At 49.5% G+C, this 24,413-nt stretch overlaps 1 protein-coding gene across 2 annotated transcripts in view; it reads right to left on the bottom strand.

The window, feature by feature from the left end:
- EPAS1 (endothelial PAS domain protein 1) overlaps positions 1-24,413 on the bottom strand; it is an 89,432-nt gene that overhangs the window by 22,394 nt on the left and 42,625 nt on the right. Inside the window, exons 2-8 of one of the 2 annotated variants that reach the window (XM_060116638.1) lie at positions 17,053-17,243; positions 16,290-16,366; positions 14,339-14,540; positions 8,403-8,554; positions 7,897-7,981; positions 4,357-4,475; positions 4,048-4,253 (exon numbers count right to left, since the gene is read on the bottom strand). In XM_060116638.1, the coding sequence (XP_059972621.1) occupies positions 4,048-4,253; positions 4,357-4,475; positions 7,897-7,981; positions 8,403-8,554; positions 14,339-14,540; positions 16,290-16,366; positions 17,053-17,243 (1,032 nt within the window). The remainder of the gene's footprint in view (positions 1-4,047; positions 4,254-4,356; positions 4,476-7,896; positions 7,982-8,402; positions 8,555-14,338; positions 14,541-16,289; positions 16,367-17,052; positions 17,244-24,413) is intronic. The other variant, XM_060116639.1, reaches the window with a different exon arrangement.

The following is a 24,413-nucleotide window of genomic DNA, read 5'->3' as shown; positions in this document are numbered from 1 at the left end:
GTGCACAGACTCAGTAGTTGTGGCTCGCAGGCTCTAGAACGTAAGCTCAGTAGTTGTGGCACATGGGCTTGGTTTCTCTGCAGCATGTGGGATCTTCCTAGACCAGGGATTGAACCTGTGTCCCCTGCATTGGTAGGCTGATTCTTAACCACTGTGCCACCAGGGAAGTCCCAGAACCACCCCCGTTTTAAAGTTAAACTACTTGAGAACAATTTTTGTCTTCCTTTTGGGTGAATGGTTCATTAAGTTGCTCATGTCTCTAACTCCAAACTCTTGGAGATCAGGAATCATCTCTTTTCTTCTTTGATATAATTAGTCTCTGGCACTGGGTTAGATATACAGCAGATGCTCAATAAATAACAGTTCATTAATTGGCTACTCATTTTAGGAGACAGAGTATAACACCTCTATTTGAATCGTAAATGGAGACGAGATCATCCATTACACTGATAATCAGGATATTCTTCTTTAAACGTGCTACTCAACTTTACTCCCCCTATCTAGAGCAATTGACTGTATATACACATAAGTGTGACTGACATATAAATTGTTACAGAATTCACTTCTAACAATATTTGCTGTTTCAGATCATTAATACAGGACTTGACATGGTCCTCTCACCCTTTGTTAAGAGGAGCAGGATGAATGCATTTTGAATCATCTGCATTCCTTTATTCAACTTCAGATGTTTCAGAATAAGTTGTTTCAGGTTCAGTTGATTTTGGAAACCTGAGACTTAAACACAAGATTAGAGTACTCTTTTCTATTTTATTTGTCTCTCCCCCCTTTCCTCTGTTCTCCCCTGTCTTTTTCTCCATGATCCTTCTCTTTTTTTGTTTGTTTATGTCTATGGTCTCAATACATCTAAGAAAAAGTACCAAACAGCCTCAAAAGTGATTTTGTGGGTTCTACTTGCCTTACATTTTCATCAGATTCTTCCTAACTTTCCCATTGGGAAAAATCCCCTTTATGGGAAATCGCAGCCCCTCATGTGTGCCAGATGTCATTAAATCTAGTGAATTCCCTGATTAAAATGGAATGCCCCCCACCCCACCCCGCTATGATATATAAGTGTTGGTTTTTGAAGCATTGATCTTGGAAGAGGTGTGTGTGTGTGTGTGTGTGTGTGTGTGTGAGAGAGAGAGAGAGAGAGAGAGAGAGAGAGAGAGAATGAATGTGTGTATATCCTTCCCCAGCCCAGTACAAAAAGTGTAAACAAAACCAAAAAATCCTAGTCTTCATCAAGGCAATTGAGAAATAACACATAGGTATTAAGGACTTAAAATAGTCACTTTATAAACTGTCTAAGCCATGTCTGTGCCCTTGTTAACTAATCTGCTAATCCGTTAAACACAACTTCTGTGTGGCACAGCATCCTGTGTCTTTAGATGCCTCTGCATCCATCTTTCCAGCACCTCTGAATTCAGAGTTTGGGCCATGTAATTAGGTTCTTGAAAGGCAAGATTCTGCTGAAAGTGCACTGTGTCTAGCAAACCTTATAAGCAATATCACCCTCCACACTCCGAGTCACAAAGCCCTAAATCACAGGTTCCGTCAAGCCAGGATCGACTCTGTCTACCAGCCCTGAACCAAACCAAGAAGTCAGTGCAGGGCCCCTCCCCTTTCTGGGAAGAGGGCCTCCTCCACTCTTAGGCACCCAATTGCTCATGTTATTGTCCCCTCTTCCTTCTACTCAAAGGTTAGATGCTTTCAAGAAACGACCTGAAATTCATTCACAACAAGATAATGAATGAGGGATAACTTCAAGTTACCCTTTCCAGAGGATTGTTTTTCCCTTCACATTAACAAGGGTCAAAGTCTTAAGTTTAAAAAAAAAAATCCTTCTTTTCTGTTATCTAGGGATGAGGAGTTATTTTCTAGGACAGGAGGGTGTTCCCAGTGCTTCTGGGGTCACATTAGGGCTGTGCTTCACACGCAGCTTTCACTGTCTGCACTGCTCCAGCTGCTCTAAGGCTAAGGCATGCGGAGCACCGCACCGCCCCACCCCACCTCGAAGCTGGAGACACGCGGGCTACGCGGCAGGATTTCTCTTGTCTCAGAAGATTACGGAGAGGGGTGCACATTACAAAACTGTATCTTCTGCCCAGGATGGTTCTTGGAATACAAAGACTACCTCTGAGAAACAACGTTACACACAGCATGGATTTCTCAGGTGCCTGCCTTTGGAATAATCTCTCTAATTATCCTTGTATCACAATAATGACAATATGAACAGCCATGATAAACGCTGACTGTATCAAAGTTTCAGGACACAAGGCTTCACACGTGACATTTTCTCCCTATGAGGTTAGAGCGCTTCTTTCTACATCTGGAACTATGCACTACCTCCAAGAGCCTTGAATCCAGCACTCTGGGGACAGGAGTGACTCAAGGACACTTTTACAAAAGTTCTTAAACCTGGAGTGGCACCAGCCAACACCAGGTCAGTCTAGAATCAGGGGAGAGAAACTCAGCTGAGCCTGGAAAGTAGGGCCGCACCCATGAAGAAATCCAGACACCCATGGGACATGCAGCAGAAGAGAGAAAGGTGGGCAGGCCTGGGGGCCGCTGAGCAGGAGCTCTCTCCTGGGGTCTTTGGCTTCCTGCTGGCTGGGAAGGTGAGGCAGTTTCCTGCTAGTGGTCTCTCCTTCTTCCAGGCTCCCAGCCTCTACATGCCTCCAGAAGTAGTCTTGGCCCCTTGAGGTTAGTGGGGAGACTAGCTCTGGGGGAGGGCAAAAACAGGGAGCAAGACATCAGCAGGAACAAAAAGCCTCCCATCAGTTACGGGGTTTGTGGTTTTCAAAGCGCTTCCATAGCCATCATCTCATCGTACACTGATCCTGTGAAACAGGTGCGGACAGTATTCTCATCTGCATTATAGAGAAGGGGAAGCTGAGATCTCAGGGTTTCTGGAGAAACCCTAGAAGGGGAGAGGGGAGAGGTTGGAGCAGCAAAGAGCTGCCACAAAAACTGTGACTCTGGACAAACGTGGTAACTCTGGACACTGCTGAAATCTGGGGTCAGGTGGTGAGATCCCTGAAGGCCACCTCTGGTCATGCACTAGTCAGCAGACTGCAGTGGCGGCTCCTCGAGCCGGGCCTGCCCGGCCCAGCCCCTGCTCCTGGCCTGTCCTTCCCTCTCTGATGGCAGCCACTGCCCACGGCATCTATCCTTCCCTGTCTTCCTCCTTCCACCTCCCGATCCGCCCATGTTCCCAATGCCCAGGCACAGAGGGGAGGGCAGAGGACAGGCAGCAGGGAGTCAGAGCTATCCCTCCCGCCCCTTCCACAACAACCCAAGCCTCTTCCCCATCTGTTTCGAGCCTCTCCTCAAGCTGAAACTAGAGTGACATGGATTACATGTGCAGTCTTAGGTGCTCTTTCAACTACTCTAATGAAGCAATTTAGGTGAGGACCACAGCTAACACCGAACGCTTCCTATTGGATTGGAACTTAGGCCATCTCACTGAATCAAGGCTCTTAACCACCACTACGTTCTCATAAGAGAATCTCCAGTTAGGCCTGGCTTTGGGGGTTAGGGTCTGGCTTAGTTCCCTTGCTTGAAAAGCCTTCCCAAGTAGACTGGACAGCGGCTGGAATGGAGGTGACACAGGAGGAGCAAAGGCCGAGGAAAGAGCTCATTCACTGAAAAGAACACACAGGGGCCACGAGGCCGCAGGGCCGCTTCCAGGCCAGAAACCAAAGCTCCCAGCTGGCCTCTGAATTGGGGGTGCTAATGGAGATCTCTAGACCCTCGTCTCCTGGGGAGGGAGAGTGGCCTGGAGATTTCCTAGGAGGCTGACACGTATGTGGAGGAATGTGTACACACTACCGCGATCCACCATGACAGCAGCTGCACCCCAGATCAGCTCTGCTGTGACAACAGGGGACAGCCCAATATGGTATGAGGAACCCCTTGGTGGCACTGATGGGATGAAACAGTGACCTGCACCCAGCAATACAACATTAATGCCACAGACCCACACCCCGACCACAGGCACGCGCGCACACACGCACGCGCACGCGCGCGCACCCCACCGGGCCCCACCTGTCGTCACAGTAGGTGAACTTCATGTCCATGCTGTGGCGGCTCAGGAAGGTCTTGCTGTCCAGGGGGACGTCCATGTGGGACGGGTGCTGGATGGGCTCACACATGATGATGAGGCAGGACAGCAGCGGCTCCTTGCAGCCGCAGAGACTGCTGTGAGGGGGGCAGTTGTTGTAGACCTTCACCTGGCCCGTGCAGTGCAGGACCTGGAGACCAGCCGCGGAGGGTCAGACGTGGAGCCGAGAGCCAGGGGCGGGGTTGGGGGTGGGGGGGCGCACTCGGTACTCCAACCCAGGCCTGACGTCCTACCTTCCAGGTGGCTGACTTGAGGTTGACGGTGCGGCCTCTGTTGGTGACTGTGCACTTCATCCTCATGAAGAAGTCCCGCTCTGTGGACATATCTTTGCTTTTCTTCCCCAAACCAGAGCCTGGATAGAGAAGGGGAGGGGAGCCAGCTGAAGTTTCGTGTTTGTATTCAGAGGGGGGGCAGTTTTTCAGGGCAACACGTGCGTGTGTGTGTGTGTTCCCTGAGGAGCGGCTCTCTGAGCACGCGCAGCCTGCCCTGAATGCTCCGTGCCACCCTGGCTGTGGGCCAAGGCTCGCTCATCTCCAGCCCGTCTCCCACTGCTGAAGGGTCGGGGCTGTTCCAGTGTGTTATCTCCCACTGCACCTCGCACTCCAGAGAGGCCAGGCGATGAGTGACCATCGGCCGTGATCTCAGCAAACCTCTCCCGGGGCGGGTCCAGGTTCCAGAGATGGAATTCCAAGGGACAGTCTGGGCGAGACCACAATTACTCCAAGGGGATAAGCCTCTCGGGCTGGAAATGTCCCTTAGACACCCCTGTCTTTTTTTCATTCCTGTCCCTCCAGTGCCCTAGTTTCAACCTGCAATGGCTGCATTCAGGATGCTGCTCCATTTGCTTTCTCCCTAAGGTGACACAGGTCAAGGCTCAAGAGAGACTGCTGGTCCAAATCTCCTGTGGGGAGCAAGTTCACCTTGAGGATTAACTCAACACAGATCATATCCTTTCTCAGCCAGAATTAAATAAATCACCAAGACAAACAAGATTGCTTCCTTCCTTAGAGTCTCCAAATAGCCTGCCATTCAGAACCTCTCCCACTTTTTGTTTAAGAAAAAAAAAAAGTGATGAATGCAGTAACTGCCAGCTGAGCCCCCCTGTCCATGTCTAAATTCTGCCATCCTGGACCTTCCAAGGTACACTCCTGCCCCCTGCCCAGCATCTCAGAACAGACTAGAGCCTTGTTTCAAATAATCACACCCCTCCCTCTGGCATGGCCACCAGCTTCTGCACCTGAACCCCCAGGGGGCTGTGACTTATTTGGGTGACACAGCCCCAAATCACTGTGTGTTGAATGAATTGTGGCACCTTCGAATTTATCTTCAACAACCCTAGGAGAGCCTACTAAGTAACAGACCAGATGGTGAATCTTTTTTTTTTTTTTTTAAAGAGAGAATATTCCTCCATCATGATTAAAAAACCATCTCTCCCATAATCAATTATGTTTCTTCCTACAATTCTAATTCCCACAAGTGGGGTTTGCACATCATGAGACATTCCTGTATCTTGGGGCCTGGTCACAGCACCAGCACCAGCTCAGGTGCTGAGAAGTGGGCTGGAAGGACTCATTTGTGGCTGTGACATGGGTTAGGGCCATGGCCTCCTGACCTGTTAACTTCTGAGTCTTCCCCATCCTGCCATTTGGTTAATATTTCTAAACACATCTCCAAACAGATTACTCCACCTCTGCCCAAAAACTTCCACCAGCTCCCCTCTGTCTACAAGGAAGAGGACCGAGGCCCAATTCCTGGCCTTCAAAGCCTTCCACACCAGCCTCGCAGCCTTATCTTTCTCTGGGTGCTCGCACTAACCCTGTGCTTACAGATCATTCAGGTCGGCACCTTCAAAGGCTTTGCTGATTCACTGATTTGGATCCCAAGTCCTCAACACAGAGACCAAGAGATCTAAAGTTCTACTCGGATCAAAAGAGTAGAGTTCTGCTGAATCACGGCACTTGGGAGCTGGAAGGTCCTAGACTTTGCCTGGTCCAATACTGTCACTTTGAAAAGAAAGACTCCCAGGAACAGAGCAATGAAGTGACTCGGTTCAGATCACACGGTCAGATTGAGACTAGGGTCAGAGGTTGAACTAAGACTGAGAACCCAAGGGCCCAAGGGTTTCCAGAGCAGAGAAGAAATAGAGACTTTTTGGTTTTCTCGGGCTTCTAGCACCTGTTTTAGAAAGGGATTCAGAAGCTCTGGCAGCCCCTTCCTCACAGAACCAAACAAGAGTTTCTCAGCGGCACAGAGAAGACAGTGAACAGCCCAGAGCGCTCCCCCGCCTGTGTACGCCCGGAGCCAGGTGGCCTTCGGGAGGGAGAGCAGAGGCGCTGGGCCGGGAGGCCGTGGTGGGGTGGGCAGAGGTGGTGGTAAGCCTGCGCTTTGCAGGCTCGGTCTGTAACAAGGGTAGAAGTGGGCCAATGAAGTGTCTGCTTTTGCAGCATGTGTGGTAATAAGAGCAAAGCCTTGCAGGCTTGAGACCACTGCCTCTGTCATTCAGGTTGGACAAGCACTCACCCCATGGCAGTGGCAGGTGAGGGATAGAAAAGGGGATGTCTAGACTCGGGCACAATCTGCCCAGGGCAGAGATCGACTCTCAGGTTCAGAAGGGACCTCGAAAGTCATTAAGTCCCCTTCTTCTCAAAGCTTCAGTCCACTTGACAATATGCCCATTTGTGCTTTTGCCTGACTGTCCCCAGTTACAAGAGATGAAGCAGCAAGCTCTGATTGTCACTGCAAAGTGCTTTCTGCTTGTATAGGCCCTTCAATCCACTGGCATCTGCTGGAGGCCCCACAGGAAGGGTGCAGTACACGAGACCTTATAAATCTCTTCTCCATCAAAAACTACCTGTCCCATTTCTTATCACCAGGAGGCCAGATTCCTTCCTTGGCTCCCGGGGTAGCTAGTCTCTAAAGGTGGCCCCAATGAGCCACATCTCCCAGTATTCAGGGCCTCCTGTAGTTCCCTCCCACAGTGAATGGGGCTGGCCTGTAACTCACTCTAACAGCAGGACGAGGCAGAGTGGTGCTGTACCAGTTTCGGGAATAAGCCTTCGGAGAGCCTGGCCGCTTCTACTTTTGCACTTTGGGGGAGCCCTGAGCCGCCGTGTAAGAAGTCTGGCTACCCTAGAGACCCCATGTGGAGAGGGAGAGGCTCCAATACCTTCCAGAGTGAGAGGGAGGTCCAGCCATGCCCTCATCCCAGCCGAGCCCCAGCCTCCAGCTACCGGCCACAAGGTCCCAGAGGTGTGGGTGAGCCCTCTGGTCATCCCCCCAAGTCCAGCCTCCTGACATCACATGGAGCAAAAGAACCACCCACAGAACCCGCAGAATCATGAGAGCTAATAAAAGTACTGTTTAAGCCACTATGTTTGGGGCAGTCTGTTACACAACTGTCTTAGAGACAATCACAACAGTTCCCATGAACATTTTGGCACAGATGAGCTGATTGGTTTGGGTGGTGTCATTTGGCAGAGATGCTGGATGCTCAGGTGATGAAACCTTCTGGAGACAGTGTCCTAACCTTAAGGAGTGCCCTAGGAGTGTGACGTCAGGCCCCAGGAAGAGCCAGCAAGAGACCCTTCTGAGTACTGGGTCCTTCCAGGGCCCTCGATCTCATCTCCTAGGCTCTGCTGGGTTTTTTATGGATGTCAGTTTTTTTTAGGTCATGATGGCCATGTTCCAACCATCCTACATCTGTAGACAAAGGTAAGGCAGATCCCCTCCCAGGTGGTGTGAAAAGGAAAGAAACGCAATGAAGAATACGTTACCATTTTTGAGACTCAGGTTCTCACGGATCTCCTCGTGGTCACAGGGATGAGTGAAGTCAAAGATACTGTGCCCTGTTAGCTCCACCTGTTTCAAAAACAAGGTTGGGCTTCATTATTCCTAACACTGAAGAAGAAGTCTCCAAGAGGAAGCGGGGCCCCCTTTTCACAGTTGGAGAGAGGGAGGAGGCTAAATCAGGTCTTCTCATGTTCCACTCCACAGGTCCACAGACACACCGGTGTAACAGACTTCATGACGGATGTGGTTCACAAGGGTGGCTCTATTAATCCAGTCGGCAGAGCTGTCCACCAGGGTGGCCACCAGCAATGCTAAGCCCAATGCCAGGGGTTCTCAGTGTGTTCCTGAGGTTTGAGGCTTGAAATCAGAGAGAAGCAGGGTGGGCATATGCAAGGAGAGGTCAGGAGGGATGTGATCAGAACCTTCCACTAATTTCTACCCCCAAGTGGAAATGCTTTCCCTTTCTGAAAGAGCCAGAGGAGGGTGTCACCTGTGTGAGTCCCATGAACTTGCTGATGTTTTCTGACAGAAAGATCATGTCGCCATCTTGGGTCACAACGGCAATGAAGCCCTCCAAGGCTTTCAGGTACAAGTTGTCCATCTGCTGGTCAGCCTCAGCTTCAGGCTCACTTTCAGAGCAAACTGGAAAGAGACAGGGGTTGGACAGCTTGCATCAATGTGTTAAAGCAGATGGGACTGGCATGGACGGATGTCTGCCAGGGATGGCTCAAAGGCATTAAGTGGATTTTTCTGGAAACGCACACTGCCAACCATCTAAGTGTCCACCACAGGCTCAAGCAGCAGGCATTTGACGAACACCACTGCACAGAGGACACCCTGACAGGAGCTTTGCGGGCAGTACGGTTGTTGTGGCCGCATACTTGTGGTACCAGTGGCAATGGCAGCAGTAGTGGTCACAGATGCAAAGGCAGTTACAGGAGTCGTCAGAACAATAATATTCCCTAATGGATGCTGAACAATGGCAGCCTATCAGGTACTGCACTGAGCATGCTATATCATCTTCAAGACACCTGTGGTGTAAAAGTACTATTTTTTTTTGTCTCATCTTACAGATGAGGCCTGGAGAGGTTAAGTCATTTGCCCAAGGTTATAGAGGTTGTAGCTAGTGGACTCAGGCAGCTGAATACAGAAGCCACACTCGCAACCATTCATAGGCTTTGGACTATTCCTCCTATTGGGCTGTTATGACTCTGAGTAAGTAACAACCTCTTTGAATATTAGTTTCCTCATCAGTTAAATAGAGATAATAATTCCCATCTCTTTGAGTTGTAAGGATTAAATACGTATGTAAAATGCCTAAAACGTATGAACTATTATGATTCTCTCCCTTCTCCCCCTCCATGACACTGTCACTGCCTTCAGATTGCTCAAAACCTGGACGGGGGCTGTGTGGCACACAGAGACACAAATCTAAGTAAAAACTTCAGGTTGACAGAATCGGGCACCCAAGAGGCATATAGACAGTAAGTGCTGAAGCGTTCATAGGAAGAGGGGGGTTGCTGTGGGGTGGTCAGAGACAACTGTTTAAAGAAGGGCATTCGAAGACATGCATGAAAAACAGGGACCTCACTCTGTTAAATGAAAGGAAGGCTTTCTGGGCCTAGTGGGTTGGGCCGACACTGGAAAGCATGGAGGTGGCAGAGCCTGGAGAACGCTCCCTCCAGGGACGGAGGACAGGTCCACCTGGCTGAAGAGGAGGGTCCATTTCCCAGACTTATCGACTGGCCTCATGAGGTGGGTCCAGTGGCCTGGAGCAGTGGCATCTCAGACCACTGCTTTGGGGAGATTCATCTGGCAGTGGCGTGCAAGGCGGTTTGGAGTGAGGACCAGAGGTGTGAAGCCACGTGAGGCGGCTGCTGCTGTGCTGGTGGCAGGCTGCAGAGGTGGTTGCTAGGGGCAACCTGGGAAGGCGTCCACTCCCCAGCCAAGGGCTTTGAGGAACCCTGGCCTACGAAGTACACCTCTGCTATGTGCAAAAGGCAGACTCAGCTCTTGTCCCAGCAAATAAAGCTCTCAGGCCCCAGACCCTCGGCTCTTATGGCTCAGACCACAAACTGTATTTCAGCCCTGCTTCTCCTAGCTCATTATTTAACTCCAAATATACATTTACTTATAAAAATTTGTATTCAGCCAGTACAAACATCAAGCCCAGTATGCCTCCCTTAATTTACAGAACAAGAGGATTAGAGAATAATTTGTCACTTGTAAACGTTAACATTCGCTTAACTAAAAAAAAAGGAGTCTTTCAAACTGAGACTGTTCTAGGGAATGTAAAATGTAATGCATTTAGGGGCCACTTGGCAAGGGACACATGGATGCTGTGAAATGAGGTTCAAGGGCCTTTCTGCAGGGGCACTGGATTTATTTGGTTCTCTTTTCTCTTTTCCCTTGAGCTCCTAAATTTAAGCTCTGGGCCATATGCTGTTATTCCTCAAGAAGAACAAATCCAAATTAGGAGATGTTCCTACCAAGGGGCCTCAGTGGCACCACTGTGGACCATCCACCTTCAGGACACAGGATCGGTGAATGTGCCTAGGTCACTCATGCTGCCCAGGGACAGGCCAGCCTTTAGAGCCAAGAGTTGGGCCATACAGAGTAGTAGCCTAGTGACTTCCCTCTGTTTTGCTAAAATGGTAGAATGAAATGAGGGACATTCTTTCCTCTTCATAACCTGATTCAGGTGGCTAGCCTATGGGAGGGGAGACTGTCTGGGAATGGCCTTTTTACCACACACCTACCCACACTTGATCCCTGCTTCGGGCGCCTGCCATCTAACTGGTTAGCTGAACTGATGATAGTGAACCAAAGTTCCAGGTGTGGGTGGTGCCTCGGCCAATGTTCGTGCTCTGGGTTAACACCTATATTTAAACAAGGGCTTCAGGAGAGACCATGACTTGACTCAGTGCTTTCAGATTGGAGCGTGCACCGGAACCACCAAGAGAACTTGCTAAAACAAGGATTTCCAAGCCCAGTGCCAAGTAAGAATGTGGGGCCTCTTGTTGAAACATTAAACCATGCCCAGGGCCCTTCTGTGCGGGACCGCACAGGTCACACAGAGTCATGGAGCCACCCTGGATGTGCCCCCTGACCAGAGTTCCTGAGTCGGCAGGTCTCAGGTTGGGGTCTGAGAATGTGCTTTTCTAACAAGTTCTCACGTGATGTGGATGCTGGTGGCCCTAAGACCGCAGGTGGAGAATCACTGCCTTAACTCAAGGTCCTACGAGTGACCCTAATGCCCGGAAAATCAACCAAGTTTGGCAGGTGGTGACCTATTTGGGGGATGGGTGAGGAGAGGTTTTCGGCACTGTTAAAAATCACACCAGAGAGGTGAGCACCTTCTCCAGACAGCAGAGGCCAGCCCTGTGATTTCTGGCCTATTGAGATTTTCTTCTCTGCAATGTCTTTGATCTCAGTGGCAACACTGACTTCAAAATCTGGAGTAATCCCAAGACAACCCTATTTGGGTTAACTAGGCCCAGAGGAAATAGTTCTGCTTAAAATTTCCTGTTTGTGAACAGTTCCGACACAGCCCAACTGGTTTCCATCCGTGCCCAGTACACTTGCTTCCAGGAGGTGGCGAAATTGGCTGTAGCAGCTGGCCTCCAGGAGGGAGGGAGAGGGGTGCACAGGGCCCACGAATGGAAACAGAACATCTTGGAACTGAAGTCACAACGGCTGGGGGGCCAGGAAGCCAGCAGGCTGGCCCCCAGGAACCCTGGGACAGCAAGGCCTCTTTCGTCTGTGGAAGGCTTTGCTGCCGTAGCACCTGCCTATACTCCTGGGGGCTTCAGAAGGAACCTGGCCAGCGTGCTGTCAGCTTGGAGCTGAGGGTGGAAACTGCGGGGCCAGAGGCAACCCTTCACCCGAGGGGCCAGGGGCTCAGGCACATCATCTGGCTGAAGACGGCTCCGCCTTCTCCCCTGCCCTTTCTTGGGAGCATCACATCTTCTGATTGGATCATTAATCTCTGACTCAGTGCTAAGCACATAGAAAATTCCTTCATTCACTACGTAGTGATTGCGCTCCTGCTACACGTCTGCCCCATGCTGGGCACGAAGCAGGAAATCAGTCAGGTCATCTGTCAACAAGTGACGCTTACTAGATGCTCAGTCCTGTCCTAGGGAAAGTCAGGTGTAAGAGCATCCCTTCCCTCAGGGAATCCACAGACTGGTGGGGAAGAGAAAGATGAACGGCCGTAAGGCTGCACAACAATCCAGAAGAAATCCTTGGTGCCGAATAAAGAGGAACCCACAGTAGGTGCTCCATAAACCCTCAGCAGGGTCTTTAAATTGCCTTGGGCTCCAGGCCTCAGTTCCTTGCTTCCCAGGACCCTTCAGGGTCTGACCCCAAAGAAGAGAGGTGGGTCGTGCAGCTCAGAGGCACTCTGCCGAGATGCAGCATGCTGGGCCCAGGAGCACAACAAGGTTCTTTAATGCTAAAAATAGCCCCGGTAAACAGGCTTTGATGACTCCCCACAGCCAGGATATGCGCGGGCTGAGGTTTCGGAGCACTTTTTCCGGAGCACCGCGCATTTCCTTCAGGCAGCACCACGCGGGGGGGTGGAGGGGGGACGGGACCCGAGGAGCAGCAGCAGCTGGGCGTCTGGGGCAAGCGGGCAGGGTGGCAGGGCAAACGCTCCTGACCGGACCTCTGGGACCAGATCGTCCCAGGGCTGCTGCTCAGGGTGCATTTTTATTCCACCAGGGTTATTTTACCTCTGTTCCTAAGTCTGAGAAGTTCCAGGAGTGTTTTGACTGGCCTTCAAACCACCCTGATGTGATCCCCCGGTGCAGATGTGTCACCGGGTAGTTATCAATGAAAGGGCTTTCCTTTTACACCAATTCTTCCCTCCGGCCCACAGGCCCACAACTACGCCCGGCCCTGGGTGTGCTGACTGCAAAAGCAGACCCAGTCAAGCCATGAGGAAACTATTTTTGAATCACTTACTGGGTCATTAGCCCCACCTTTAAACTCCACCATTGCCTGGTAGTAGGCTTGGGCTACCCTCACATCTTTGGCAGAAGGCACTGTGTTTTATCTGACCTTGCAGGCCTCCCAAAGGGCTTTGAAAGTCCACCATTAGAAATTCATTCCTTTATTCTGTGCAGAACTTACTATCCTATCTCACTTCTCTGTGTTACCCTTCATAAGATGTCGTGCCGGGCTGGGGTCAGTACATACCTGCTGATTGACCAGACTTTTTTGGTTTAAGTTCAGGGAATGATCTGAACAAAGCATCTCTAGAAGAGACTGTACGATTAGCTGCTCTCAGCCATTAACATCCTAGCATGAATCAGCCTCTCAGCTCTTCACCAAACAGGAAAGAAAAAGGCCTTGGTTTGGAGGATGAGTGGGGCAAGGGGGTGAGACAGTTAAAAAAAAAAAAAAATAGAGGTGAAAGCCTGGGAAAAGAAGTCCGAACGGGGGTACCTAAGAGGGCACCAGAAACCATATCTGCCTCCACAATTTTCCCTCTGGTCTCACTCTTTCCTGCATGAAAAGGTCATGGCAAAAAACTAAAATCACTTGTCCCACATTTTAATGTCTTTCCCTTAGTAGTCTAGAGAAGAGAAAATCATAATCTCTTATTAAGACTGATGTCTTCACTAAGCAAATGCCAGTGAATTAATAATAAACCTGACATTTGTCTTAGAAAGCTTGCTGCACATTGACCTCTAGCTCTCATGTAAAATGAAGTTGATTTTACCTCATATGAGTATGGGGGAAGCCAAAAATCAATTTTATAGTGAAAAGCCAGCTCTGCATATCTACCACTGTTTAAGGCCGTCTGAATGCAGGAGAGAACCTCATCTGGTTACAGTTTGCGGAGCTCCTCTTGAAAGAGGATTTAAGACAATCAAGTGGTATTTCCACTGATGTTCCCGTCAGAGTGTGTTCTGTTCTCGGCCCAGCGTGGAAGCTAATATCATAAAGCTATTGTTTCAGTTTGCTTCCTGTGATACAAATCTCAATCGGCCGCCCAGACTCCCAGCCTGAATTTCTCAGCACTGAGGTTTCCTCTCCAACATTCCCACACAGAACAGCCTACTGTGAAAATCAAAGGGAAACGTGTTACTAAGTAAAGAAGAAACTTTTCTAAAGCAAAACCTGGTCTTTTTTAGCCTTTTGAACTCTGAGGTATGCAACCAGCTATTTCCTATCATAAAGTGAGCCAACATCGCCACTCACCTTTGTTAGAAATGCTTCAATAATGGATCTGTGGTTTGTTTTGACTTGGGAAAGCTTGGCAACTCTGCGTTTTGCTAGAAATTGCTAGAAGGTGGTAAGAGGACAGTAAGGGTTTACACTGGGTTTTCATTTACATCATTTTTTCCAGAAGACTACTCTTATTATAAATCAATTTGCTTGTTCATAGTAAGTTTTATCTCTTAAGCTATAACTTACTGATGGCCCATATGTGGCAGGCAAGAGGAAAAGGGCTTTCATATCCAATGTCCACGGTAAGTACTGGTATCCTCTTTGTGCAGATGAGAAAGTAAAGCTCAAAGGTAGTCAAGAGGTTTTCACAAGGCTGCAGAGAAGGAAGGCAGCCCGACTGAGGTTCCAGGGCAGGTCCAACTGTCCACAAATCCTGTACTCCTTTTCGCTGCATTGCATGTTTTGAAGAAGCAAAATGTGATTTAAAAAGAACAAGATCCTGTCTCGCATACAATTCCTAAAAACGATAACAACAATTGGTCTAAAGAATGCGTGGCAGCGGGCTGGAAGAGAAGGTACAGAAAGCCATCCATCTCCTCCTCCCCCAGGTGAAGCATGTTTTATGAGAACTGCTCCTTCAAGGACGCCCAGACCAGATGGCCAAATGTGGACACTTTTTATCCTTTTCTGTCATTTCTTTCCTCGGGACCGAGAGGACCAGAGCTCACACGCTGAGGGCTCTGGTCAGTCCAGGGCCAAGCCCAGCCAGAGCACAGGCACTTTGCTTCCACACTTGCAACCGCCCTGGGAGGGGATGTGTTGATGTCTTGCTGTGGCCACTCTGGTCCTATCTCCCTGGGCATATCTGGCACACAGGGGGTTCACGCCAGCACACATGCAGGCAGATGTGCTCAGAGCCTCCAATGTGTGTCCCGTCCAAGCCAACCCTGAACCACTGAGGGGGACGGTTACGCAGGGGAGAGCTCGGAAACCAAGGCCGTGCACCAAGAGCAAGGGTAGAAACAGTCACTGAGGGTGTGAGGACCTCCTGCAGACCCCAGTGCTCAGGGCTAGCCCCTGGTGCCTCTGTTTAACTTTGGTTCCTCCTCCAAGGGAGAACCCTCCCCTTCCCCCAGTCCTCAGCCCTCATCGACATCTTTGCCTGACCAGGTTTGCAGAATGCTCCTGCCCTCCATGTCTCTCTTCCCATGGATTCAAAAGGACTTGAACTCCAGGTGCTAAGTGTGTGACTTGGAGCAACCTTAACTTTGCTGTGCCTTACTTCTCATCATCTGTGAAATGAGGAGAAACATCCTGCAAGTCCAAATCAATCACAGAGATGTCCCAGGATTAATGTATTACTCCTTTCGGGGCTCCCTGCTGGTGGAGGAACAGGGGTGGTGGTGGTGGAAGGAAGCAGCGACAAACTCAAAGAAATCGGTGTCTAAGAGGAGAATCCCAAGTATTGTAACAGGGAAGTTGAGATGCTTCTGGGTGTGGGGAAGGGGTCTCCATTTAGTCATGAAGTCCTCCACTCCCTACCCTGTGCAGATGTAAAGATGATTCCAACACTGCCAGACACTGCCCTCACCTGTGTCCGGAAAAAAGTACACACGTGTCCTGTGATGGCATCTCCAAGCCTTTCTTATACTTCAGCCCATAGTTCCCTCTTCCTGTAGCATCTAGGAGGACAAGTCTGCCATTGCCTTGCACTGTTTCTTTCAAAGTATTTATAGAGCAAGTCTTCGCCCTGGGTTCTCTCCCTCCTGTCTGCTCTTTCCTGAGACTCTTTAGATTCGCCGTCCAGGGTTAGCCCTCCAACCCTTGGACCCACTGAGCGGTTATCCTACTTTCTGAAAGTCTTCCCCCCATATCCTTCCTGTACTCCAGGGCCCAGAATAGCACGTGCCGGTCTGGCCTCCCCGCCTCACGGTAGATTCCCTCTGCTCTGGGTTTCCTTCCCAGAATAGCCACTTCATAACAGGATGGCAGAGTCAACCCCACTCCAAGGCACGCGGCTCACTCGGGAACACTGAGACGCCAGCACGAGAGGACCTTCCCTCGCCCCCCCTCCTCCGCTCGTCACCTGGGATGCTGCCACCTGCAGTACCACAGCCAGGTGGGGTGCGGAGGGGCACCGCCCGCTGCCTGGTTGTGTTAAGAAACTGGCAGACTAGAGGGGACTGTCGCATCAGACCTGACACTGGCAGAATCCCCAGGCCACCTCTTTCTGGTCAGGACTAACAGGAAATGGTATTTTGAAGAAGGTGAGCTCTGAGGGAAAAAAAAAAACAAAAGTTTTGTGAACTTGAGACTTGCAGAGATTATCGGGGGAGGTGAGGATTAGTTGGTTCTGAGGGGAGACCGTTACCTGTCAGGGGCTCCCCGGTGAGTAGCGTGGCTGGGTCTGGTACCTTACAGATGTTCTCTCAGTTAATGCTTAAAGACACCCCACGCAGTAAGGATTTTAACCCCTTTTAACAGATGAGGAAACTAAGAGCAGAGACACTGAATACTTTGCCTGGCACCCTGGCTAGTAAGAGGGAAAGATCCTATGGGCACACCTCCGCTTCTGGAGAAAGTGGCCGGCGGATAAGCACTAAGATGCTTCCTAAGGATTCATTCACCCTAGACTGGAGTGTGGGTCTGACAGCCAGAGCACGGGAACTGGGGAGCCAGCAAAAGCTGCTCTCATTCTCCCAGCCCTCTCTGTCCCCTCAGCTTCCAAGCACTCCCCTGGTCCTGCCCTTGCTCTTCAGCCCATGGCTGTATTCACTGCAAAGGCCACTGCTGGAAAGATGTTCAACGAAAGAGAACAAAGCGCCAATGACGGCGTTTCTGTGGGTGGAAGGTTTGCAGAGTGGGCGTTCCTGGGGAGGAAGACCTTCCAACTCTGGCCCAGTGGCGCCTCCTGCATGCGAGGACACGTGGGGAAGGAGCCCGGGGGCCCGTAGCCTCACCTGAGGACAGGAGTTTGTGTGTACGCAGGAAGCTGATGGCCAGCCGCATGATGGAGGCCTTGTCCAGGTGGGAGCTCACGCTGTGAGGCAGGGGCAGCTCGTGGGCCAGCTCGTAGAAGACCTCCGTCTCCTTGCTCCGCCGGCACCTGGCAGCATCTCGGGACTTCTCCTTCCTCCTCTCCGAGCTACTCCTACATGGAGAGGCAGGGGTTAGTCTCTAGCACGTCACTGTCATCCCATCACACCCCTGGTCACGACATCCCCGGGACTCCCCACCCACGGCACGGCCAGACCCTCCCGACGAGCTGACGCGGGCTCACGCCAGTCACCTGAGCTGCCGAGAGTCAGCTCTGTACTGACAGCTCTGCCTTCACGCGTCTCGTGTCTTCTCAGCCGCCTTCCCCTCCTGCGCGCCACGGAGTCCACGACAGGGCTTCACGTGGGTGGGGTTTGAGCAAAGCCTTGCCAATTGAATCAATCCACTGGCAATGCCTGGGACCTGGTCCAGGGCTATCTGGGGACTGAGGTGAATGCCCAGGGACGGAGAGGGAAGGGCGAGGAAGCTGTGGCCAGTGGCCCAGATGGCTGTGCCAAAGCCTCTGGAGAACCAGACGAAGATCTGCTTCTGGATAAAATGCTCTTAGAGACAATGAAGCCCAGAACTGGACCTTAGATCCCATTTCGTATCAGAGAGTGATTTCCACTGTAAAAATCGAAAATGCCACTAGAGCCCAAGAACAGTCAGCCAGACACCCGTCAGTCTGATGTCCCGACGTGGACACCTGCTGAGGGTTAAAAAGGACTGAGCACAAACACGATTCCTCTTTAATCCTGCCAGGACAGGCTACCAGCAGGCCTTATCTTCCTTCTCCTTGCAGGACAGAGGGCCACTCGCCAGCTCTGTATGTTTATATTATTTAACCTGATTAGCCTCAGTTTTCTCATCTGTAAAGTGGTAATACAGTACTTGCCCCACAGAGTTAATGTGAGGATCAAATATGATAACTTCTGTAAAATCTTTTTTTAATATAAATTTATTTATTTTTCATTTATTTATTTTTGGCTGTGTTGGGTCTTCATTGCTGTTCACGGGCTTTCTCTAGTTGCGGCGAGCGGGGGCTACTCTTCGTTGCGGTGCATGGGCTTCTCATCGCGGTGGCTTCTCTTGTTGGTGGAGCATGGGCTCTAGGTGCGTGGGCTTCAGTAGTTGTGGCACGCAGGCTCAGTAGTTGTGGCTCGCAGGCTCTAGAGCACAGGCTCAGTAGTTGTGGTGCATGGGTTTAGTTGCTCCATGGCATGTGGGATCTTCCCAAGACCAGGGCTCCAGGCCATGCCCCCTGCGTTGGCAGGTGGATTCTTAACCACTGCGCCACCAGGGAAGCCCCCAACTTCTGTAAAGTCTTTAGTGCCAGGCCTATCCCAATGGTAAGCAGTCAATGTTAGCTAATATCAGTAACAAATATATTCATGAAAAGATAATCGTGAGAGTAAAAATGTTACAAAAGAGTACAGTATAATCCTATTTTCATGGAAATGTATTATACATAACACTTCTTATATAGGAAGAAATCTAGAAATATAATAAAGTACTAATAACTGTTATTCTTACAGCTGTCACGTATATGGTACTTATTATGTTCCAGGGACGGTCTTAAGCACTACTGCGCTGGCTTCTTTAATTCTCACAACTACCCTTGGAAGTAGTTGTTATTATTACCCCTAATTTACAGATGAGGAAACGGGTCCATAGAGACTAAGTACAGTGGTCCCCCTTTACCCACGGGGGATTCATGCCAAGCCTCCCAGTGGATTGCCTGACCCCCTGGATACAACCGAACCCTACCTGTACTATGTTTTTTCCTATACTTAATGGGCAGGTAGCGTATACAGCACAAATACACTGGACAAAGGGATGATTCATGTCCTGAATGGGATGGTGGGACACTTCACCATGTTATTCAGAATGGCGTGAGACTTAAAACCTATGAATTGCTTATTTCTAGAATTTTCCATTTAATATATTCAGACTGGGGTTGACTGTGGGGAACTGAAACCATAGAAAGTGAAACTGTGGATAAGGGGAGACTGCTGTAATTCACCTGCAGCCTCTCCGCAGGTAAATGGGGAAGTGGGGCTTTGCACCGGGCAGCTGGGCCCTGGAATCCAGGCTCTTCTCCGTCAATGATGTCCTGCCTCCCTAGCCTCAAAATTGTTACAGTGTCAGGTCAGTGACGTTAGGAGGAATTTTTTTCTTAATGCTTCTCTGTATTTTCTTATGTTTCTATAAAAAAAAAAAAAAACTATATTGCTTGTTGAATAAACAAGTTTGTCTTTATTTTTTTTTTAAAGGTGTCCAATGCAGTTCACGGCTCTCAAGGCCTCACCGAACCCGCTCCGGCTTGCTCTGTCTATCCTCTCTCCTGAGACTTCCAAAACCAGGGGCTGCTTCTCCTTTTGTTTGGCTTTGCAGCCTGTTATCTGGACTGAAAATTCAGTATTTTGGGATTCCCGGAATGCTGACACACCGCCTCTCAAACCGCCAAGATGTGGGGCAGAGGCACTGTTTTGACTTTACCACCTGCTTCGTTTTAGAAAAACAAAACCACCAGCTCCTTGGACGGATCAAGCATCGTAGACTCAGACTGCAGGAGGAAACTCCAACAGCTGTTGATGGTCAGGAAGAACCTTCAGAAAAATTGTGAAATGAGTGAAATTGTTTTTCTTGTCCTATCTCCCTTTTCTGTTTCCTTTACCCAACTCACGTTTCCTCCTCTGCCCCTGACTTCCAGCTCTCAGAACTCTCGTCCCTGCACCCCACGCCTTCAGAACCTGCCCTTAGGATCATCCTGCTCTTGCTCCAGCCTGTAGTGGCAGTTTGTATACTAGTCCCTCTCATTTGCATTTTAATCCTGACCTCTGATTGTGGAGCGAAAGCAGTTGTTCGAGGTTTGCACGCATCCTGGCCCAGGAAGGGAGGGTGAGAAGGGGACAGGATGCTACAAATGTACCCATCACACCTGCGTGTCATGAGAGCCAGCGTCTTTAGGACACTGGATTCCACTCTCCAGCACAACCGTCGTGTTCCCCAACAGAAGCATCATCAACGCATCACCGGCCATTAGGGGCCTCTAGAGAAGGCCTCCTGGGTGAAAGAGACATCAGCACATTTACATCGATGTGACATTTACATCAATGTCTGCACGCACAGCGCTTCCCTTTGCCATTGCCCCTTCTTTGAAGTGGAAGAGCAGACAGAGAGGAAGAGCCAGGGAAGGAAAAGGCCGTCTGGGGTCGGTGCTCTGTCTGCCAATGGCCTTTGAGATTTGGCTCCTACTACGTTCTCTTGGCCACACAAATGTTTATTGACACCCACTTCTGTGTCGGGTGCTGCACCGAGAACCTTACATATATTACCGCATTATAATCCTCTTAACAACACAATTATGGTAGGTATTGTGAGCATATTTACACACGTGGGAACTGAGGCTCAGACATCATCTGTAACTTCTCAAGGTCACAAAGCAAGTGCCTACATAAGCTCTTGGAGGGTGTACAGTCAGTGAGCAGACACTTAGAAGTCCTGAGACACGTGGGTGCTCCCTGTCTAATTCCATCCTCACCCCCTGCATAGGACATGGGCAAGGCAGGCACTGCTGTTGTCCCCATTTCACAGATCTGGAAACTGTGGCCCGACCAGGTTAAATTACTTACTTAGGGCAGTTCTGCTAATTAGTGGCAGAGCTAGGGCTACAACCCATCTCTTCTCAGGCCAATACATACTCTTTCTACTGCTTAACCGTAGGAGGTAGTGGCTTTAGCAAGGAATAAACAGCAACATCTTAACGTTTAGAAAAAGAAAGGTTGAGAATCTCATGCAGTCTCTTGGTTTAAAAGTCTGAGCTCCACTTTAGCTACCTTGTTTTTGCAGTTGTGCTCTGGGACCAGCATGACTTTAATTGGATTATCTAGTTAACCTTGACACAGCCCAGAGATATCTGTCTAACGTTGACTCTGGGAAGAACAGACAAACATGTGTAATGCTGCCATATTGAATTAGCAACACGGAAGAACAAGAATAATTAATGCTAAGTGTAAAGGTGAGACCTGCCTTGGCCTAAGTGATGCACCCAGTTGACTTCCTCACCCCATCTACCACAGGTTGGGCCTCTCAAGCCAACGGAGCAGGGCACGGGAAGTTAGGAGGACTGGTGTTTTAACATGCTGGCCACACACTATCTAGCTATCTGATGTTGAACAAGAAAATGCATTCTCAGTGCCCTGATTGCCTCATCTCTGAAACGGGAGCCAGCTCATGTCTTCTTTGTCAGGATCAAATGAGATGAGGGTAGAAGGGTTGGAAGTACTAGAAAGCTCTCCACCAATGAAACCCTCAAGACAGATAGTAATGATCCCACTGCCAGGCTAATCTGAGCATTAGTCACGGTCAGACTTTGGCCCTACAGCTGCTCATTGCCAAGTCAACGCTGTCTCAGGGCTGCAGGTGTATTTGTTGGTCAGGCTGATTTTGATCAGTTTGTTGGGTCATGCAGCTGACCCTTCTTAGGTCAACAAGGCTTCATTTCCTAAAGTACCTGTGCCTTATTTTCTCTCCCTAGATGGGTGTTAGAATTCACTGCAATAGACCAGAATTTATTTTTAATGATAATTCTAGACATGGCATATTAGAATTCTCTGGCTTTTTGTAAAAAGATATTTTATCTAAGTTTTCCGGATCATCAGAAAAGACTCAGAAATGTATTTCTTATTCCAATTGCTCTTTCTACAAAGTCCCTGCTCCTGTCTTTCTTGGAGGTCCTCCTGAGACCACACGGGGTTCCCACACAATACATGGTATATGGAACACACCACATGAACGTGGCCCTGGTTGACTGTGTCTCGGGTGGACCCAGAAGTGTTTACTGAGCTCCGTTCTGGACCTTGTGGAGGAGGTGCACATTCCTTGATCTCGAGGAGTACGCAGTCTGTTTGGGGAGCCAACAACTTGAAACATGACCATGAACCAGCGAAATAAACACAGGCAATAAGCACGATAGGTGGTTAAGATAAGAAACAAGCTGATGTCAGCAAACAAGGTCAGGGCAGGCTACCCAGTGAGGCAGGAGGCCAGCTGATCCTAGAAGGACAAGTGGCGGCGATACCTTACAGTGTTTGAGGGGTGCAGAAAGCACATTTTTTACACTTGATCTCATGTGAGTCTCACAAAACCCCTGAGAGACAGAAACTCCTATCCCCATTTAATAGATGAAGAGGTGGAGATTTAGAGAGGCAGAGTGACTTGCTAAAAGACATTGTCTCAAACCTAGTTCTTCTGGGTCCAAGATCAAAGGTTCTCCCCTGGCAGCAAGGAAATTGCTATTTATTGTCTACCTTCAACATGGACCAGGCAGTGTTAGATACCTTCCCACCAACTGGATGTCCATGTACACTACAGGAAGACGAGAAGGGTGACGATTTGGAAAAGATACAGTGACATAAAGACTACATGGTGGGGTAAGGGGGAGATGCTGCTCTTAGGTGAGCACCCACTCACCTCGGAAAAAGATCTGGAACCTTAGGTGTAGGCTTACAATACCCGAGCTCAAATGGAGTGTGAGTAGGAAGAAGGGGAATCAGTGCAGCATGCAGCCTGCATCACGCAAGGCTGGGCGTGTGGTGCAGTGCCATCTGAAGGGACTCTACAGTGCTCCATTAAAAAAAAAGCTGCAGTTCCAGCCTGCATGAATGTCTCTCTCCAAGCTACAGCTGGAAAACAAGCGGTTTCTCTCATTTTGGGGGGACATTTCCTATATACAAATTTATATGTATTCTCCCCAAGTTAAAAACTCAAATTCTGAAACACTTGATCCCAACTAAGGGAAAAAACAACTTAGGGACCGGGCGGCCAATCAAAAGATAAGACAAAACTGACGGTCCTAAAGCTTCAGCATGCACATGCTATAACTCAACCAGGGAAAAACCACTTTGCCCAGAGCTTCATTATCTTAAAATTTTCTCCTCAGATTTGGGGTTATTGCTCTAAGCCTGGCTTAGAGATCCCTACTTAAGTCAGTAATGGAACCATCATCAGCTCTTGGTCAGCCTGCCTTGCGGCCCCCAAGATGTCACCCACTGCACCAATGGGGTTGCTTGCTTAATTAGCCATAGTCTCCTGATCTTTACTTTTAGGGCTCCCATGCCTAATGCCTGTGGGCCATCAGGGTATCAAAACAATACACCTGTTCCCTATAAGGTTCGAAGGCTTAGAAGCAGAATGGATTTCAGCAGGTTAAGGAGAAAGACTGAAGCTAATTAAACCAGCTTGGATCAGTCTATTGGCTGGTGGTGAAATTCTAAGCTGGTGCCAATTCGCAGAAGGCTGTAAATGGATGAAATGAAGGTCAAATGCAATGGGGAGGGAGCTTTTGTGACCCTTCACTGAGGCTGTACCACTGCTGCACGAGGGCTGCCTGAAGGAAGGAGCACGCCAGCTTCAGGTCCCAGAGATCAGGGCGAGTGGCTGCCCTACACCTAGGGGTTGACTGCTTCATGGATTAAATTACAGAACAGGGCTTCCCTGGTGGCGCAGTGGTTAAGAATCCACCTGCCGATGCAGGGGACGCAGATTCGAGCCCTGGTCTAGGAAGGTCCCACGTGCCGCGGAGCAACTAAGCCCGTGGGCCGCAACTACTGAGCCTGCGCTCTAGAGCCTGCGAGCCACAACTACTGAAGCCCGCGTGCCTAGAGCCTGTGCTCCGCAACGAGAGAAGCCACCGCAATGAGAAGCCCGCGCACCGCAAGGAGGAGTAGCCCCGGCTCGCCGCAACTAGAGAAAGCCTGTGCACAGCAACAAAGACCCAACACAGCCAAAAATAAATAAATAAAATAAATAAATTTAAATAAATAAATAAATTAGAGCAGAACCAAAGCTGGTGCTTCTCAATCTTGGCTGCTCACAGCAATCATCAGAGAAGCCTCAAAAAACTGATGCCTGGGTTCTACACCTACCCCCAGAGAGTCCTATTTAATAGGCCTGCGGTGCAGCCTATTAAGGGGTTTTGAAGCTTCCCATGTGATTCTCCTGTGCAGCCAGGGCTGAGAACCACTGTTGCAAAGCAGTCAGCTTTAAAATAAAAAGGCTGTTTTTTTGTGTGTTTTGTTTTGTTTTGTTTTGTTGGTGGAAGGAAAAGGAAACAGATATTTACTGATCACTGGGGCTAGGTGCATTTCATAAACATTCTCATCTGATCCTTATTTAAATTATGCAGTGGTATTGGTCCCAATTTTGCAGAGCAATGGATCTCAACTTTAGCCTGCAGAAGAATCACCTGGAGGGCTTAGAAGGTTTCTGAGCCTGTGATCAC

The sequence above is a fragment of the Mesoplodon densirostris genome, chromosome 14 (assembly GCF_025265405.1).
Source record: "Mesoplodon densirostris isolate mMesDen1 chromosome 14, mMesDen1 primary haplotype, whole genome shotgun sequence".
NCBI classification, from domain to species: domain Eukaryota; kingdom Metazoa; phylum Chordata; class Mammalia; order Artiodactyla; family Ziphiidae; genus Mesoplodon; species Mesoplodon densirostris.
This window is presented reverse-complemented; position numbering and strand designations above follow the sequence as displayed.